Here is a 21006-nt window from a genome sequence, read left to right as displayed (position 1 = left end):
AGTGGGACAAATGTATTAGTCGTAATGGAGAATATTTTGAAGGGGATAAGGTTGTTTTGTAAACAATTTTTCCGTTTTTCTCTGACTGCCAGCAGTTTCATTTTCAGATCCCGGGCAATGTGGGTTAATTCTGCAAAATCTATATCTTGGTGCAGAAGCTAAAGGCAGATGGACTCATCAAACACAAACAATTCAGAAAGTATAGCCGAACAGATGACAAAATCTCCCATGGTGATGGCTGCTAACAGAAACATGGCAGTGTGAGATGTGTTGTTGTCAAATTCTTGAATCTTCATCTAGTAAGTGTTGCATGTTTCAAATTCCTGACTCAAACATTGGTTAATGACTCAAGGGCATCATTTAATATTTTTCTATAATTTGGTGGCCAAAGATATTACGTATGACTTCCAGTGTTCCTTGTGACTTTCTGATAAGTGGAACGTTGGATGTGTCAGTGAGTATGAAATAGAAATTACAAACTGCACAATGAGAATATACAGCTAAAGGACTGTTGTGTTATATGAATGGATGAGCCCCAAAGGCATTTCCCAACATGGATGCAGCATCATCATAGCCCTGTAATCGTAAAAATGACACATCAACAACAAATTTTACCATGTTTTCAATTATAGATCTAGCTAATCCTTTGCCATTCACATCAAACACTGGAACAAATTGCAGGAAATCTTCACAGATCTTGAGATATAGGGAAATATAAAGAGCTCAAAAAAAAGTTGCTCTATTCCATCAACATCAGCTGTTTCATCTGCAAGAACTGTGAAAAATCTGCAAGAACTTGAAAACTTTGGCATCATTAATGCACAGAATAATCCTTTCAACTATAATAGACCCAAAGTCTGGCATTAGCAGCCAGAGTCTGTGGTCCTATGTGCATGAATTCCATTTGTGAGTGTGTGTGTGTGTGTGTGTGTGTGTGTGTGTGTGTGTGTGTGTGATAAAGACATTTTTGGTGACAGTCTTTTTGTTGTGTTATCTGTGACTCACCATCTCCACTCTGTGGTAAGTGGCAATCTATCCTTTTCATAACTTTGTCATTATTTCATCCTGGATTTTCCGTTGTTCAGTGTTTTACATACTTTGTCTTGCTCACCATCATGTGAACAAAATTGTCACTATTGATTACAGCAGCCTTATGGTAAGTGTTGCTTGCATATACACTGAAATATTCAAGAGCTTGCTTCCCCTTTGAAAACTTGGAGGTTACCAGGGCTCCAACATTTTGATGACTACCTTTAGCTGAACTTGTCTTAGTGAAAAATGGACATTACTTCTAGTAGGCCCTGTCCGCTTTGGCAGAGTATACTAACCATATAACTTAGGCTGAACTTACAAGATTGGCCACTTTGCAAAGTGATGGGAAATTTGTAAGTTGCATCAGACACAATAACGGTTTTGAAAATGTTGTAGCTTCATGTGGTCATCAACTTATTCATTATTTGATAGCGAACAATCAGTTATGTCATACTTACAACCTAGTGGTGGACTGTCTGAGCTTAATGTGTCAATGAAAGATGTTGATTTTGCTTCAGGATCTGACAAGGGTGATTTTGAATTAGCAATAACTCTTCTATTGTTTGAAACGAGCAAGTGGTGGCAACTGTGGTTGATCATCCATTTTCTCGGTCTGAGAGGACAGAGTTTCTTCTAGTTGAGGTGTTTTCGAGGAGCAGTTTAAAATGTTTCCAACAACATGTCCACCACCTCTATAGTGCACATTGTTCCTGCATCCATTAACATTCAATTATGAGTACGTTAATATGCTGAGACTGAGCTAGTAAATTTTGTATTTAATTCTCCATTGATGTTAAATTGATATGTGTTACTAGAAGAAAACTGAAAACATGTACTGTTACTATGTTACGGAGCATGTTGAAATAAATAAGCTTTAATGTTTTAAAGAACTCTACTTACTATTAACCAGTCTTAATGTACAAAAACGCCAGTTATCAGTGATTCTCATTTGTGCATGTATTAATTTGGAAAGAGTCTGTCATTAGCATACAACCTGCTTCTTCACATACTGAAGCAGAGATATTGTTAACCCTTGTTTTCTACTCTAGTGCTCTAGTGTTATGATATTGCAAGCAGCTATGTAAGAAAAACAGGTCTTTAATTTTACATTTCAGAGCGGGGGGGAGGGGGCGGGGAGGGGGGGGGGGGGAGTGTTTAAACCCCTAATCGCCTGCCCTAATGACACCACTGGGCATGCGTATTTATTATCCATCCATGGAATCTTAGTGGGTTTCATCCTTAATAATACTGTTACCAAAAGAATAATATTTATTGTTTTCTTATTTAAATGGCTATGATTATTATCATAGCGTTCACACAGTGTTTTCTGAAATGAATGTCTATTCGAACTATGAAACATTTAAGTAACAAATATGTACACACTAGCTACATTAGTTATATGCTCAACCGTTTTAGAACAAATAATAATAGAAATTTTAGTGTCCTAACTTACTTGTACAGACCCTCATTACGACAGTCCAGATTGATTTCATCAGATGGCATAAGTGCCCTCCCACCTCTGCTGATCTGTGTCTTCATTTGGCCTCTGCTAAATGTTCTCAGCTGATTTGCTTCCTCTCTTGAGCTACCATATATCATGGAGCCATCAATAAAAGCAGTTACTTGGTTCACCTGTTCTCGTGGTCCTAATTGAGTTTTTAAACATTTTATTTGTCTTTTCAGGTATAAATTATTAATCTTATACAGTAATAATAAAAGTGGATGATTCCTGGGTATGTTATGACAATTCAGCAACTGATATGAGATAAATTTGACATTGATATTTCATTTCAAAAAGTCTACTACCAATGAAAGAGAGGGAACAATTTTTCACAATACCCAAATTGTATAAAAAGTGCAGTTTCTTGAAAACCAGTGACTTATGATGTTACTACTAGTTATCTATAGCTACTTAGAGCCATAACAATTACTGTACAAGGTCTGAAATGTTACAATTTTTACTACAGGGTGTACAACTTCGTTTCCGCCATTTTTCCCCCAACATTTGAGGCCTTAATGAAACAAGTTGGTTACACTTGTATCATTCAAAGTATTTTCCATCGCTGGCCACTACTTTCTCCCATATTTCAGGCAGTGTACGAATCCTGCGTCAAAAAAATTGTTCATCTTTTGAAGCGATCCACAAATCGATCCAATTTGTGACTTCTTCAAGAGATTGGAAGTATTGGTCAGCCAGGCCATGCGCCACTGATCTAAACAGGTGAAAGTCAGAGGGAGCAATGTCTGGAGAATACAGCAGGTAGGGTAGGACTTCCATTTTAACGTTTTCAAGTACGTTTTGACTTCTTTTGGAACGTGCAGTCGAGCATTGTCATGCTGCAAAATCACTTTATCCTGCCTGTTGCTGTATTGCGGCTATTTGTCTTTTAATGCTCTGCTCAAACACATTAATTGCATTCGATAATGAACACCTGTGATTGTTTCATTTGGTTTTAACACCTCATAGTACATGACGCCAAGCTGGTTGCACCAAATGCAGGGCATGATCTTGGAGCCGTGAATATTCGGTTTGGCTGTCGACATGGAAGCATGGCCGCGATATCCCCATGATTTTTTACGTTTAGGGTTATCATAATGAACCCATTTTTCGTCCCCAGTCACAATGCAATGCAGAAATCCCTTCCGTTTTTGCCTCTGAAGCAACTGTTGCAAACACACAAACACTGTTCAAGTCTATTGGTTTCAGCTCACATGGGACCCAAGTTCCTTCTTTCTGAATCATGCATGCCCATAGCCTTGAGACATTTTGAAATGGCTTGCCGTGTCACTTCCATTAATTGTGCCAATTCTTCTTGAGTTTGATGTGAGTCTTAACTCAGCAATATCTCCAATTCTGCATCTTCGGGAACATTCCCTGTTCCACAACTATGCCAGCCTATGAAGTAAAAATCTCCGTTCTTGAAGCATTGAAACCACTCACGACATGTTCTTTCACTAATAGCATCCTTACCATATGTACTTGAGAGCATTCGATGAGACTCAGCCACTGCTTTCTTCATATTGAAACAAAACAGTAACACCTCCCACAAATGACGAGAATTAGGCTCATAACTGACATTTGTAATCAACAACAACTTTGTGATGCAGACACAAATCGACTAATGTTTGAATGGGGTTATGCTGACCGAGGTCCACGCTAACTGCCTGATGTCTGTGACCTGTTTCTTTCGACCGCTACTTACCGTTTTTACCACCTATCTGCAAACGGTGGAAGCAAAGTTGTACAACTTGTAGGCAAAAAATTGAAATTCTTTGAAGTTAATTTATATTCCTATTACATGCAGCAAATTCTTGCAACATTTCAGCATTTTGCTGACTGTAGTATAGTTAGAAAAAATGAACTTTAAAATAAACAATAAAAATACAGAGCTACACTTATAAAGATAAAAAATCTAGCCACTGAATAAAGCATGACTATGGAAGTGCTAATTTATAACCATTGTGGGAAAAACAAATATTGGGGTGGTGGTGGGCATTAGAGTTGAGGGGGGTTGGGGGAGGGAGAGGGGTGGTTAATGCAGGGAAATATGGTAAGAGTGGGAATTGGATGATATACAAAAATAAGCAAAACCAGACAATATTTAAGTCAAAATCACAATGTTCAGGTTCCGTAGGCTGACTGATGACAGTTCTTATGATTTTTAATCCTAGACATGGGGTAAGGTTGAAAATAACTCTGCAGATCTATACTGAAATTTTTTGAAATGAATAAAATTTGGCAAAGGCTCTAGAAGGAGCCATACATTACATAAATTATTTTCCTATGTTTTTTTGTCCCAAAAAATGTTTCATCTCCCTTTACACCTATATACGAGTAGTACTCACAAAGTTTTAATTCCCATACCCAACAAATAAGTTACATAATTATTTTTTAATTTATTTCTTAGGAAGTACATTCTGCAATCCTGGTACCCATTGAGAACCCCATGCCACAGTACCACAGCATGTCACCAGAAAAGCCAAAAAAATGGTGCAGCCTGCTAATGAGAGGGTATACAGCGTGGTAATTCATTTTTAGCAGTAGTGCTGATGCTGCAGCTGTCTCAAGCCAATCAGCATGAATTATTTAACTATGTAGATTGGACTGACACAGCTGCAAGATTTCTGCTGCTGTGATACAGCTGTAAGATTTCTGCTGCCGCTGAAAACTAGCAGACAAATCTCCTCTGCCATAACCACTCAGTCCCGAAATCCTCCAATCACTGGCACATATCAGCCACTAAGAAACACCCATCCTCATTATGAAATATCATATCAAACTTGAGTAACTTAATCAAGCCCTTTGCCAGAGCTTTGCCAACCTATCACTGGGCCCTAGATGTGAGGAATATCCTATCCACAGTCCTCCCACCTCACCTAATCTGGTATTTCACTGCTCACCCACTCCACAGAATAACCTGGTTCAGCCTTAGGCTATACCGTATTTACTCGAATCTAAGCCGCACCTGAAAAATGAGACTTGAAATCGAGAAAAAAAAAATTTCCCGAATCTAAGCCGCACCTGAAATTTGAGATTCGAAATTCAAGGGAGAGAATCGATTGCTTATTTTTCTTTGATCTGATAAGTGCTGTTCTCTTTGTTCTAGGTGTTTACATCACTCTAAGCTGAAAATGCGTTATTGTACTGTGTCATGCATTGTTTGTCGCAGTCTGATAATGTGTGTTTACGACCTGTCGCCGCTTGCGGCATGGCTTGCTTTTGTGCACGCTACCGCCGCTTATGATAAGAAAAAAAGAGAGGAATTGTCTCATTAGCGAAACAATGGCAAGAGACTGCTATTTGTTGTTACTTACGCTGCTGCTTTCTTTGATAATGATCAACAAGAACCAAATAATAGACTACGTATGATAGAAGATGTTCTGAACGAGAGTTTAGCTAAAATTTTTCACCATTTGAAAATCTTTGCAGACGCCTCTTTTGTACATTACATTCTGCACAGAAATTAGAGACATCTTAGATTTAAAAATCTAGTCAATTGCCGTGCTTCATTTCTGACTGTATCACTATTAGGCATAATAACACAAATATAAACATGACATGACATGTATATTCTTCCGCGTTTGCTGACGTCTCACACTAGTTTCATAGTTTATTGGGCAGACAGGATTTAAATGAGATAGCAGCAAACACGAAATAATGCATGGCAAAATGTTTATATTCGTATTATTCATATGGTGAAGAGAATACTGCATATGATTCACAATTGATAAAAGTTCCTGTTAGCAACCATGTCTTCTCACAGAAGAATGTAGTTTATTTAGTAAGTCTATGGAATGTAGAGTTGGCCATATTGACAAACATCCCAAACAGTCTTGCCAGTCGGATTTTCATAGTACATTGAAATGCTGCTACATTCGAAGATGAACAATACGGAATTTGTATTTACTTCGTTGGATAATGTATGAAAATGCAGTGATCGAAACTCGGGGCGGCGAAAAAAGCTCGTCTTCCACCTTTTTTTAAATTTATTTACTGACTCAGAGGTTTTGGCGCCAGTATTCATCTTTGTGCCTGCAAAGCATGCCTGTGTAGCGCTACATATATTCGACGGCAGAAGTTAGTTGTGGCGGCACCTACCAACATTTTTCAGAACTTCCGCTTAATTTGCACTCGATTCAAAGCTGCAGGCGGTTTTTTGGATTACAAAAACCGGAAAAAAAGTGTGGCTTAGATTCGAGTAAATATGGTACCCACTCCCAACACCTTAGCACATGAATCATTTCTGTGGAAGATCCAGGTGCAAGGCATCTGCTAGGCATGCATTCAGCACATCCCATTCCTATACTATCATAGGCATATCCTACGTGATCTGAGACAGGGTCACCTGCAAAAACACTCACAACATACACTAGCTTAGCTATAATTTTTCTTCTGTAATTTATATGCATATGGCCACCAACTAACTGTCCAGGCAAATAAATGACGAACACCAAACTGTGCCCAAGAACATAGCTGATTGTCCAATGGCAGAACATACTGTTGACACAACATCCTTGATATAAAAGACTGCTTCACCACTCATGCGGATCCCCCACCCACTCTCCTCCCACCCTACACTAGACTTATCTGAATTACAACATGTACTTTCACTTCACAGTGCTCTTGATCTCGATCTGTGCTCGATCCCTCAAAATCGCCACACTCACCCCTGTAGCATTGCCCTCCCTCCTCTCCCATCCCTCATCCTACATTCACTCTCTCCTCTCCACAGTCTCTTTCTTCCTTTTTTTCCTATCTCCACCTACAAATCGGCTTCTTTGCTTCATCACATGCCACATGCAACTACCCTGCCTCAGCCAGGATGATCTCACTGTAGCCAAATCACTATCTTAACCCTTGCTGCCTCTCCTTCCCATGCATCAATGAACCTTCTCTCCTCTCCCCACCATTTTTCTCTTACATACAAGGGTTGCCCAGAAAGTAAAGCACCGAATTTTTTTCTCAGCCAAAAGCAATGCTATGAATGCAAAAGGGTATGTATGTATGATATGAAGTCTCCTGAGTAAGCGTGCCAAGTTTCTGTCACTTCAGACAGATAGCATAGCTGCAGGATAGTTTCAAAATGGTGTCTGTAGGTGATGTACATTACAAGCAACGAGTTGTCATTGAATTTCTCACTGCAGAGGAAGAAACTGGGGGGAATATTCATAAATGCTTGTGGAAAGTCTATGGAATATATGCTGTTGACAGAAGTACAGTTAGTCGCTGGGCAAGGAGGGTGAGGTCATCAAGAGGCAGTTCAACAGAGCTCCACGATTTGCAGCGGTTGAGAGACCATCCACAGCTGTCACACCTTACATGTTGCACTGAGATGATGTCATTTCCAAGGACAGATGTGTTACAACTCGGCAGTTGGTGCTGCATCTGTCAATCAGCAAAGGAAGTGTGGATGCAATTATCCCCACTCCGGGATATTCAAAACCGTACGCAAGATGGGTCCCATGGTGTCTAATGTTGGATCACAAATCGCACAGAAAAAACATTTGTCTTCATTTGTTGCAAAGTTTTGAAGCTGAGCAGGAGGCCTTCTTGTCCCAGATTGTGACAGGTTATGAAACCTGGGTTCACCATTTCAATCCCGAAACAAAACAACAGTTGATGGAATGGTGCCATTCCCACTCCCCACAGAAGAAAAAAATTCAAAGCAGCTGGTTCCGCCAGTAAAGTCATGATCACCATTTTCTGGGAATGTGAAGGTGTGATTCTCACTGATGTGATGCCAAGAGGCATCCAGAAGCATATGTCAACATATTAACAAAACTCAAGACACGCTTCCGGCAACTTCGGCGCCACAGCAACCCAGGAGATGTTTTGCTGCAACATGATAGTGCTCAGCCCCACACAAGTCTGAGGACTGATGAACACATCACACAACAGGGTTGGACAGTGTTACCCCAACCACCCTACAGCCCTGATCTAGTCCCCTCAGACTTCCACTTGTTTGGGCCATTAAAAATAATGCCACACATGGAAGACATTTTGAGGACAATGAGGAGGTGACACACACAGTGAAGCACTCGCTCTGCCACCAGGACAAGGATTGGTACCGACAGGGCATACAAGCCCTTGTTTCACACTGGAGAAAGGCAATAGAATTGGATGGAGATTACTGGGAAAAATGGGGTTTGTAGATAAAACACCATTCTTTTGTGTGTGTAATTCTCATTATGTTCAATAAAGAATTGTTGAAAAAAAAACATGCAGTGCATTACTTTCTGGGCAACCCTTGTACTTCACAGGACACAACCCCTCACTTCAGCTGAGCTGTTGAGCAGATACAGTTATGCCAGGTGTATCACTTAACACATTTTGAATTAAAACAGCATACATTTTGTAATTGGACCAAATGTTGGGAGGAGGAGAAGGGAGATTGGGGTTTAACATCATGGTGACACCACTGTTAGTAGAGATGGACCAAATGTTTTCCTGTTTAGAAGACTAAAATCATTACAAGCCAACAAGACTGTAGACTATAGCCACAACAAATTTATATTAATTTTCTAATGAGCTTCTATTTATCTCTCAGTTCATTCCTAGTAACTGCTTTTCTTTTCTTTATGTTAAATCATAATGATTTTATAAGGCATGCAGTTAAAATTTGTATAAATTTATTCAGTTTGCTTTGTGAAGAAATTTCTGTTTCAGGCTTGAGAATCTATCACTCACCCAGTGTGCAGCCAATTCGTGGTGCAGTTCCTGAACGAGAGTACTCTTGACATTTTTCACCTGTCTTACTATATACTGGGTCATTGTCAGGAAGGCGAATGGGAAAACATTCTGGATGAAAGTCACTGATACTCACACCACAGCATTTCAGACGTTCACCTTGGTAACCTTTAAAAATGAAGTGAACATTTTTTGACTGAACAGTACAGATAAGTCATTGAGTACAGCTATAATTTTGAAAACGAAGGTCAGTATTGGGCATGCTGAAGTACATTTTAAAATGGGCTGTCTGACAGGTAGTGTTAAAATTATGCTATCAAATTTGTAAATGACATGAGCAAACAAAAAATCATAATTCATAACAGATATTAAAGGCATTCACTTTGTTTGAATTGCAGTTCTTGCTAGCCTATGACTTGGGATATAAAAACTTGGGTTGTGGCTCAAGTTATTGAGTTTCTTCCTTGGAAACAAAGTTAGTAATGTTGTATTTAACAGGATATAGAACATTAATTTACAGAAGGGCAACTATTAGCCCTCTGAGCCATGTAAAAAGAGAACTACAGTACAATGCAAGAGCAGCCTTACATATTATATGTACATTTACAGATGTACACATTAGTACATATTAGTCCTCTGAGCCATGTAAAAATAAAACTACAGAACCACACGGGAGCAGCCTTACATATTATATGTACACTTCTTTCAGTAAAGATAAAATGTTATTATTATAAAGAAAATGTCCACACATCAGTAAACAATCCAAAATATTTAACTGAAAAGGCCTGAAATGTGCCATGCACAGATTATTGTTAATAATTACATCTCTCATATTCTACACAAGGCAGAAGGCACAAGATAACATTTTCCAGAAATTGATAACATACTATGAACTTAATATCAATTTTTAAAAATTTGACACTTTTTTGTTTCTGCTATACAAGGAGTAACAGAAATGTGCAACACAAATTGCAGGATACATTCCTCACAGGTAGACCAAGAACTTATGTTGTATGAACATGGGTCTGGAAACGCTTTTTGTCTCCATGTTACAACTCATTTTCTCCAATTCATTAACAGTGGGAAAACACAAGAACAGGAACATTAAAATCATGGAGCATATGCACTCTTGATGAAGTCTCGTTATGTTGTGCACCACCAGTGTTTTGTTTTATATGTTGCTGTTTCCAAGCGACGTATGTCATTGCTTATTTGCTGGTAACATCAACTGTTTTAGTGATCAATACGATGGTTGCAAGAACATGGATTACTACATAATCATAGATTTGGCTCATGCAGTGGCAGTGTACACAAACACAGAGATGGCAGATGCCTGTTTGATGTATGGATTAGCTGACAGTGATGATACTCGTGCTCAACGTTCATACCAAGAGAGATTTCCAGGACAAAGGTGCCACAACAGGAAAACATCTAAAACAATTAATCATCGACTTAGGGAACATGGGGCATTTAAGCCTGATACTTGCAACTGGGAAGGCCTAGAAGGACGAGGACACCACAATGGGAGGCAGCAATTCTTCATACAGTTGATGACGAAGTACAAGACATCTAGCTGCAACACTGAATGTTCACCACATGACTCTCTGGCGAGCTTTATATGAGGACCAGCTGTATCCATACCATTTACAGTGCTTACAGGAACTATCAGCAGCTGATTTTTCTGCATGTGTACTCTTCTGCGAATGATTTATTCAACAAAGGGTCAACACTAATTTTAGTGCAATGGTGCTATTCACAGATAGGTGTCATTTCCACAAGATCAAGATTGTAAATTTCTGCATGGGCAGATGTCGACAAAAATATTCTGCCAAAGTGTGTTACGGCATTTTGGTGACTTTTTTTACAACAGGCTCAACAGACAAAGTTACCATAATTTCCTAGTGAATTTTATACCGGTACTTGATCTGTTATCAGATGTGCCTTTAGCTGTGCAACAAAACATGTACTTCAGACACAATGGTTGTCCATTGGCTTCTAAATAACAGATTTGGTGACTGATGGATAGGTAGAGATAGACCAATTGCCTGGCCTCTACACTCTCTGGACCTAAACCCAATGAACTTTTGTTTGCAGGGGCATTTGAAAGTCCTTTGTGCATGGAACCCCAGAAAAAGATGTTCAGAGTCTCTGTGGCCATATTGTGGAAAGCTGCGAAACCACATGCTATACTCCAGGGATACGTCAGTATTGTGGAAAGCTGCGAAACCACATGCTATACTCCAGGGATACATCAGTAATGCACACAGAGAGCATATTGAACATCTCCTGTGAGAAAGAGTTGTATGCGGTATGCTGGTGCGTTCTGTTCATGTGTGTGACCCATGATTAATGAGTTGAAACAGGGGAATAAAGCATTTCCAGACCCATGTTCACATAACATCATTTCTTCATCTATATGTGAGGAATGTGTCCTGCAATTTGAGCCATACATTTCTGTTACACACTGTACATCATTACACAAATATAGCAGAAGCCCTTAAGTTTAATCTGGAGCAGAAAGGAATTTATTGGCTGCAAACTAATGCAATGCAAAATAAACTGATTCCTACACTATCTCATCCACTTCTTAAATTCTGTGAAGTTATACCATCAAAATAAGAGACTGATGGCGTACCTCTGAATTTCCCGCTGCATTAAAGATACAAATACAAAATATTTCAATTATTCTTCTAGATGTTTTCTGAGGGACTGTAAACAGTGTCATAAGTGTGATCACTGCCTGGATTCCAGCCATTCTGTGAGGTATGGACAGAGTCATACTCATTTTAACAGTTTGAGTTTGACTCTTTGTGCCTGATATGGCATTTGATGTGTATCTGTTTTCCTGCATCTGTGCATTATTCTGATCCCCTCAGTCATGTTGTGTCATGTGGGTGACATGATCATTGAGAACTTAATGAAAGGAGGTACATCTACTGGTCCTTGGTGCATCTGTTATGAGAAGAGTGGGTGAATCACTGGGACAATATGCCTCTTTTGAACAATTCATACTAAGTTACTGTTATGTGCCATAGTATAATTCTATGTTGTTGATGTTATGGCTGATCATAAAAGTGGACTGGGACTAACAAAATGACATTTTAATTTGTACTTGTTGTTTCATGTAATGCTTGAAATCACTATCTGTCAACAGTTTTTGCAAATGCTTATACTGTTAACCTTCAAATGGCAGCTATCACATCATAATTTCATATTCTGCTATTTGGTTTTTTTCATCCTGACTGACATTTATAAATGCCCTTGTTCTCAGTGTATGAGCTTTATTTGCACTCACAAACAATGTAATCTTCCTGACATAGGAAATATCAGATATGGATGAAATCATTCATTGTGTGAACATGTGGAGCTACACTACAAGAGAGTGGTAGCTCGAAAGCTAGTTAAGCCTCTGTTCTGTGCGCCATACATCATCAGCTACAGGTGAGTGATTGCATTTTCTTGTTTTTGTTTCTCAATGTTTGTTTTAACAGGAATACCAAAATCTAACCACCCACGTACTTAATGCTAGGGGAGGAGGAAGGGGGGGCTGCAGGCACAAGCTACAGCTACAGCTACATAAATTGTTGCTGTTTCAAGGAGAGACAGAAGCAGAGTATCTTCTGAAACAACATACATATCTGTTAGCAGAGTCTTATTTCAAACTGCAGATGTTCTGCTGAATTAACCAGTTATGAAAAATTAAACATCTATACAAGTATTAAGTATTCAGTTTCAGAATAAATGAACATAGCAGGCAAAAACACTGTAATAATACCCCACAAAGTCAATGAGATAAGGATCCCTACCTGTCATCTGTGGGGTATGTGACATATCGTGAGCTATGAATTCTCCCCATACAGCTGACAGAGTCATTAAATGAGGATGTGGCAGATCAGCATCTTTGTGAACAGCTAAAGACACTTCACGTGGGCTCGGCAGTGAACTGGAATCTGCAAAAAAAAATGAAGAACTTTTGTTTCGAATTCCAACATGCCTTTCAAAGTACTACTGGTAGTCATATTCTTAAATGTGTATAGTATTCAAGAGTTTTCATGCACAAAGATATTAATAATATGAGAAATAATTAATGTAAATCAAAGTGAAAATCAGAGGAATTAGGTGAAGAGAAATAATTACTGTAAATCAAAACGAAAATCAGAGGGATTTGGTGATGAGAAATAATTAATATAAATCAAAATGAAAATCAGAGGGAATAGGAGAAAATAAAGTAGGGAATTATCAACAGATGATACAATTCTCTTAGGTCTTTCTTCATAACTCCAAATCTTTGAATTTCTGTCTGCCCCTTAGCTGAAGGGTCAGTGCATTTGACTGCCATGCACAGGGTCCAGGTTTGATTCCCAGGTGGGTCAGAGATTTTCTTCACTCTGGGACTGGATGTAGCGCTGTCCTCACCAGCATTTCATCATCATCAACATGTGGTCACCTAATGTGGCGTCAGCTGAAAAGATCTGCAACTCGCCACCCGAACTTCGCGGGGTGGGTACTCTTGGCCACCAATGCCCAATGTTGTTTGATGGTATCAGTGAAACATCTATGTGTTTATTTTCATTTTTTTGGGAGGGGGCATGAGTGTTAAGGGCAGGTCGATTGTGTGTGTGTGTGTGTGTGTGTGTGTGTGTGTGTGTGTGTGTGTGAGAGAGAGAGAGAGAGAGAGAGAGAGAGAGAGAGAGAGAGAGAGAGAGAGAGAGATATCCGAGCTGCTACATGAGAAATAAATTATTTTGCAATGAAACTGTCACTCATGAAGCAAAATATGCAACTTTCCAAACAATTCATAGTAAATTACTGTTATGCACAGTAGGATATGTCTATATTATAGGTGTCAGGCCTTAGCCCTTGAGCAGGTGCACCATATTTCCATTAGTTGAGCAGGCATGTGGGTTATTTTATAGCCTTGTACATAATTTACACAACACAGTCTCAAACTTTGAGAAAATCATGTTTATTTTGGGAATACAGTTAATGAGCATTTTAATTCTATATTTTTTTGTGAACTGACTGATTATTTGAACTTTTTAGGGTAAAATTTAATTATTTCATGAAAAGTTAATACAAAGTAATTCACTTGTGGTTTACTTACTTTTTTTTCAGCTTTGTAGATGTCCCCTACAATTTAAGCCTCACGACGATAAGCCACAGATGGCAAAAAAGACTTTAAGTCATTACAGTTATTGCAAGTGTAAAGCAACTGTCAAATGTTTCTTACAAACAAACTTTTTGTGTATATCACATATAATGGTTGTTGATACATCATTTGCTCAGCCTCAAATTACACACCTTTCATGTTTCTTATTTGCTAATTCTTGGGAAGCAGATGGACATATGCCTTTCTGTTCCAAAGGTTCTCAATGTTTAATCAAGAAAGTCAAAAGTTAATAGGCAGACACATTATTGATAAATTCTTCAAAAAAAATTTTCTTATATGATGTGGTTTTCTTTTATTTCAGGAATACAAAATCTGTGCACTGATTCCTGCCACATTCATGGGAGAGTAAAAGACACATTGGCCATCACCTTGTTATGCAAAAGACACTGTACACATTATATAATTGATCCACGGTATAAACCCCTCTTTTGTCACATTATAGTCCTTTATTATTTCAAGCTTGTTTGTTTTATCATCAAGTTTTCACAGTTCATTCATCATTGAAAGGAATATCACTGATTTGTTTTTCTTTGGTACATATGATGTGAGAGTGATGTCTTTTTGCAATCCAAAAATTGAAGACCCATATTTTCAATTTTTACCTGCCTGAAATTCAGCATGTATTTCTCTTTTGTCGTTCTTCAGTGTGCCTATACCAGTAAGCTGCTTCTCTAGGAGAGATGTCGCCAAAGGGTAACTGGTGTACCAGTTATGTAATGTGACATTACTATTGCTTCTTTCGATGTCAGCAATCAGGCACTTCACTACGACACGTGGCTTGTTTAAGGTCTAATATGGGCCGTCCTCTTGTTTCCCACAGTATACTTCCAGACTACTTGTAAAAAAATGTTTTTCATCAAACAGAGCAATGATATTGATTCTCAATCCTATATTTTGTTGACTTGTTGCAAATATACTGTATGAAACTGCAGCACCTGTGAAAAGCCTCCAATTTCTCATCCATATTGGCTGAGATTGCATGAATTTCTACAATTGAGAACAAGCAGTTGCAAGAAAGGATGAATGGCAGATAGTTTGTCTGTTTTTCTTCTTTCAGCACACGTGTTCTTGTCATCAAATTGCATACATCGATGTAAAAACAAAAATCTCTTCTGACTTGTACATGATCTTAGGATTTGCATTCCTTTTCCATCTGACTTCCATAGCTTCAGTGCATTATTGCAATGTCCTTTCTTTATTCCAATAAGATGTAGACATCCCAGTAAAGCAAGTATTTCAGATCGTGATGTCAGATAGATGGTGCAGTGGTTAGCACACTGGATTCGCATTCAGAAGGGCGACAGTTCAAACCCGCGTCCGGCCATGCTGATTTCCCTAAATTGTTTCAGGCAAATGCTGGGATGGTTCCCTTGAAAGGACACAGCGAACTTCCTTCCCCATCCTTCCCTAATGTGATGGAACCAAAGACCATGCTGTTTGGTCCCCTCCCCCAAATCAACCAACCAATCATGATGTCTCCTTTGCTTCTCTATAAAGAGAGTACTGTGATGATTCACTTTTCTTCTGTATTTGTAGATTTGTATGAGTGACTATATTATCCATCATACAGTTGTCCATTGTTTTATGAGAAGCAGAAATCTCGCTACTCAGGTCATCTGCACTGCTTCTAGGACCAGGAAACACTTTCACTTTATTCTTATTTCCAACTTTACTCTGGTTGAAGCATTCAATTTTCTTCACTTTGTATCGTTATCTTTGCCAATAACAACTCCAAATTTCCATTCTCATTCGAATCACTATTGTCACCTTCAGTCACAATCAGTATGTCTTGTTCAGAATAACTGCCATGTTCACTTTCTTGAATTATTTCCACCTTCTTGTCCGATTCCCCACTGCAACTACTGCACAGTTCATGATTTACCCATCTGACATGTCCGACAACTACTGCATAACTTTGGCTCTTTCTTCTGGTGGAAATTCCCTGAATAAGTGATAAACTAAATAATTTTTTCAAAGCTACTGATCTGGTATAAATATCTATGCACATCTACATGTATATACCAAATATGTATTTTCTTACAGGACTAGGCACATGGAGTACTTTGCACATCGGTAGCATTCTGCCAACAGATTCACGGAACCACAGGCACACAGAAAGTGACAGAGTGAAACTAACTACAACAGTCGGTCCAACAGTAGTGGAATAGCTAGTGTGTCAGTAAACTCTGAGAAAAAGCAGTGTTGCCACTAGTAAAAAACTCTATATCCCAGTGTGTCTGCTTGAGGATTAATGTAAGAGTGAACTTGACTAACCAATTGCCATTTGAATTTGTACTGTTGTACTAGTTAATGTCCACAGCTCACAGCCGCGCTGTGGCGTTTTCGCTTCCCGAGTACAGGATTCGATTCCCGGCAGGGTCAGGGATTTTCACCTGCCTCGAGATTAACTGGATGTTGTTGTGTCGTCTTGATCATCATAATTCATCCCCATTATGATCAGAGGAAGGCAATGGCAAACCACCTCCACTAGGACCTTGCCTAGTATGGCGGTGCAGGTCTCCCGCATCGTTCCCCTACACTCTGTCAAGGAGTATGGGACTTCATCATCATCACTAGTTACTGGATCAAGCTGTGCCTGAAATCATTATTCATCAACATTTTTGCAACTGTTCATATTGTTAGCCATACAATGCCAGTTATCACATCATAATCTAACATTCAGCTTTGGTTGTTTTCCTTCGCTCTGATTGACATTTATTCATTTATATATTTTAAATGTGTGAGCCTTATCTGTCCTCACAAACAATGTAATCTTAATGCAGCTGGGATCCTTACATAGTGTGATACACTACTAGAAATAGAGATAAAATGAAGAATTTCAGTTCCCAATTCTAATGCACTTTGAAGAGTGGTATTGGTAATCAGGTAGTTAAGCATGTGTAGTAATGAGGCATTGGAGTGGCTAATAACGTAAATAACAGTAAAGGAAACAGTAAAACATATATAATAGTATGAAAAATAATTAATGTAAACCTAAAATAAAATCAGAAGGGGTTAGATGAATATAAAGTAAGGTGTGACTATGGTAGACAAACCTGTAAAATTATGATAGAATTGCTGGTTACAAAATTATGAGATAAAATTGCTTGCTATAAAATTATGAGACAAGGTGGCCAGCACAGTGAACACAAAGAAACGCCATTGCATGTGACAAATATATCATGGAAGACACAAAAAAGAAAAGAAAATATAAAAAAGAGATGGCAGGTAATAATTTCAGATAACACATTGACAGAACAAGAAAAAGAATGTTAGAAAGGATGTACATTTAACATGGAAAAAAAAGTATCACTGAAGCTGTTAGGAAGAGCATCAAGTTAGGAAAAACTGACAAGCATGTATTGCAGATAAAGCACAGACAGGGGAAGGATAAGAGTGCCAGAAAAGCAGTGCAGAGAGTGGAAGATAAGTTGGAGGATGAATAATTGCACAGGAAAAAAAAATGGAGGTGAAGTAAAAGAAAAGTATCAGACTGTTAATTCAAGCTCTGAAAGAAACAAAAACATTATGTATGATACAAATATGTTCTCACTTTCAAAATTCAGAAACTTTGGTAGTGACAATTTAGTACATCAAATTCACAAAAACAAAGTAATTTGGTCTCTTTTCCTCTACTCATGTTGATATTAAATTTTGGGATGAGATATTTACCTGCTGCACCCCCTCTAGGAAGTGATACTCCATCTGCATATTCAGCAGGTAGAAAACGTAGATATCGAGTATTGGCATTGCCCCAGTGTGGATTTTGAACGTTGTTGCAGTATCCAGAAAATGCACGGTATTTACGAGGTTGACAAGGAAAGTCAACTTCAAGAGGACATCTCTCCCCAAGTGATGTGCTGCGTATGTCCATGAGAGGCAAACCGTAGGTTATTTGGTTGCCATTTAAGCGGAACCTGAACCACACAAAAGATTAGGTAAACACAATGAGCAATTTAAGCTACAGTATAAATTTATTGCCTATGCACACTGACTACCATGAAAAATCAGGCTTCTTATAGGAAGGAATGACAAATGATTTCCACACTTAATGAAAATTAATTAGCTGCCAACTGATGATGTCTTGAATAATATAATAGAAAAAAGACAATATTTTGAAAATTATTTTTAGCACTGTTAATGTCTGCAGAAATAGTCTTTACCAGGAATATGTATTATTTAGTTTTTTCCCATAGTATCTATCAGATTCCAACTTTCTGTCTTAAACATGCAGCGTACTTGCAAAATACATTATCACTAAAATATACAAAGTACACCATAAAATTTGTTCCTTCCATTTTACATTTTATGTATCCACAAAATTTAAAAAGGGAAACTGATAGGTTAAAGTTAGATGGTGGGAATTAGTGAAGTTCAGTGGCAAGAGGAACAAGACTTCTGCTCAGGTGAATACAGGGCTATACATACAAAATCAAATAGGGGTAAAGCAGGAGTAGGTTTGATAATAAATAAACAAATAGGAGTGTGGGTAAGCTACTACGAACAGCATAGTGAATGCATTATTGTACACAAGACAGACACGAAGCCCACACTTACCACAGTAGTACAAGTTTATATGCCAACTACCTCCGAAGATGATGAGGAGATTGAAGAAATGTATGATGTGATAAAAGAAATTATTCAGATAGTGAAGGGGGATGAAAATTTAATAGTCTTGGGGGACTGGAATTTGATAGTAGGAAAAGGAAGAGAAGGAAAAGTAGTAGAAAAATATGGAATGGGGGTAAGGAATGAAAGAGGAAGCCGCTTGGTAGAATGTTGCACAGAGCGTAACTTAATCATAGCCAACACTTGCTTTAAGAATTGTAAAAGAAGGTTGTGTATGTGCAAGAGGCCTGAAGGCACTGGAAGATTTCAGATAGATTATATAATGGTAAGACAGAGATTTAGGAATCAGATTTCAAATTGTAAGATATTTCCAGGGGCAGATGTGGACTCTGACCACAATCTATTGGTTATGAACTGTAGATTAAAACCGAAGAAACTGCAAAAAAGGTTGGAATTTAAGGAGATGGGACCTGGATAAAGTGACAGAACCAGAGGTTGTAGAGAGTTTCAGAGAGATCATTAGGGAACAATTGACAAGAACGGGGGAAAGAAATACAGTAGAAGAAGAATGAGTAGCTTTGAGAGATGAAATAGTGAAGGCAGCAGAGGATGAAGTAGGTAAAAAGATGAGGGCTACTAGAAATCCTTAGGTATTAGAAGAGATACTGAATTTAATTGACGAAAGGAGAAAATATTTTACAAACAATTCAAAAATGAGTTCAACAGGAAGCGCAAAATGGCTAAGCAGGGATGACTAGAGGACAAATTAAGAATGTAGAGGCATATATCACTAGGGGTAAGATAGATACTGCCTACAGGCAAATTAAAGAGACCTTTGGAGACAAGAGAACCACCTGTATGAATATAAAGAGCTCAAATGGAAAACCAGTTCTAAAAAACAGAAGGGAAAGCAGAAAGGTAGAAGGAGTACATAGAGGTTCTATACAAGGGTGATGTACTTGAGGGCAATATTATGCAAATGGAAGAGGACACAGTCGAAGATGAAATGGGAGAAATGATACTGCATGAAGAATTTGAGAGAACACTGGAAAACTTAAGTCGAAACAAGGTCCTGGGAGTACAAAACATTCCATTAGAACCACTGATAGCCTTGGGAGAGCCAGCCATGACAAAACTCTACCATCTGGTGAGCAAGATGTATGAGACAGGCAAAATACCATCAGACTTTAAGAAGAATGTAATAATTCCTGTCCCAAAGAAAGCAGGTGTTGACAGGTGCGAAAATTACCAAAATATCAGTTTAATAAATCACGGCTGCAAAATTTTGAATACTTTACAGACAAATGGAAAAACTGGTAGAAGCTGAGCTTGGGGAAGATCAGGTTGGATTCTGTAGAAATGTTGGAACAAGCGACTTATCTTAGAAGGTAGATTAAGGAAAGGCAAATCTACATTCCTAGCATTTGCAGACGTAGAGAAAGCTTTTGACCATATTGACTGGAATACTCTCTTTCAAATTCTGAAGGTGGCAGGGATCAAATACAAGGAGCGAAAGACTATTTACAATTTGTACAGATATAAGACGGCAGTTTTGAGAGTCCAGGGACATAACAGGGAAGCAGTGGTTGTGAAACGCGTGAGACAGGGTTGTAGCCTATCACCAGTGTTGTTTAATCTGTATGGTAGTAGTAGCAGCTTTATTCATCTGTAGATCTCTTTTTACATGTCAAAGTATTTACAAGCTTAGATCAATTTAAAATAAGCTAATTTGTATACACATATATTTACAGACTTCTAGTAAGACATAATCATCAGATTTACTCTTGGTATACAATACTTTTTTATAAATAACTCATTAAATAATGTAATGCCTCACTGTACACTCATATCTCACTATGAGTCACTGCACACACTATACACACATTGTTTCATAGGACTACACTCACTAGGCGTGCGCGATACTAACATCTCTTCCTCTCTCTGAGCTCAACATCTTGCGCCCACACACACACACACACACACACACACACACACACACACACACACACTGGTGATCTCTGGGCCATCTTCTGTACCACAACTTCCC

General features: G+C 38.4%; 1 protein-coding gene across 1 annotated transcript in view; it reads right to left on the bottom strand.

The window, feature by feature from the left end:
* The window catches only part of LOC124775853, a 140923-nt gene that overhangs the window by 34605 nt on the left and 85312 nt on the right, over positions 1 to 21006 (bottom strand). Inside the window, exons 5-8 of the mRNA XM_047250724.1 lie at positions 18063 to 18307; positions 13027 to 13170; positions 9221 to 9388; positions 2486 to 2678 (exon numbers count right to left, since the gene is read on the bottom strand). Of these exons, the coding sequence (XP_047106680.1) occupies positions 2486 to 2678; positions 9221 to 9388; positions 13027 to 13170; positions 18063 to 18307 (750 nt within the window). The remainder of the gene's footprint in view (positions 1 to 2485; positions 2679 to 9220; positions 9389 to 13026; positions 13171 to 18062; positions 18308 to 21006) is intronic.

Source organism: Schistocerca piceifrons, chromosome 1 (assembly GCF_021461385.2).
Source record: "Schistocerca piceifrons isolate TAMUIC-IGC-003096 chromosome 1, iqSchPice1.1, whole genome shotgun sequence".
NCBI lineage: Eukaryota > Metazoa > Arthropoda > Insecta > Orthoptera > Acrididae > Schistocerca > Schistocerca piceifrons.
The sequence above is the reverse complement of the archived record's forward strand: the minus strand, read 5'-3'. Positions and strand labels throughout refer to the sequence as shown.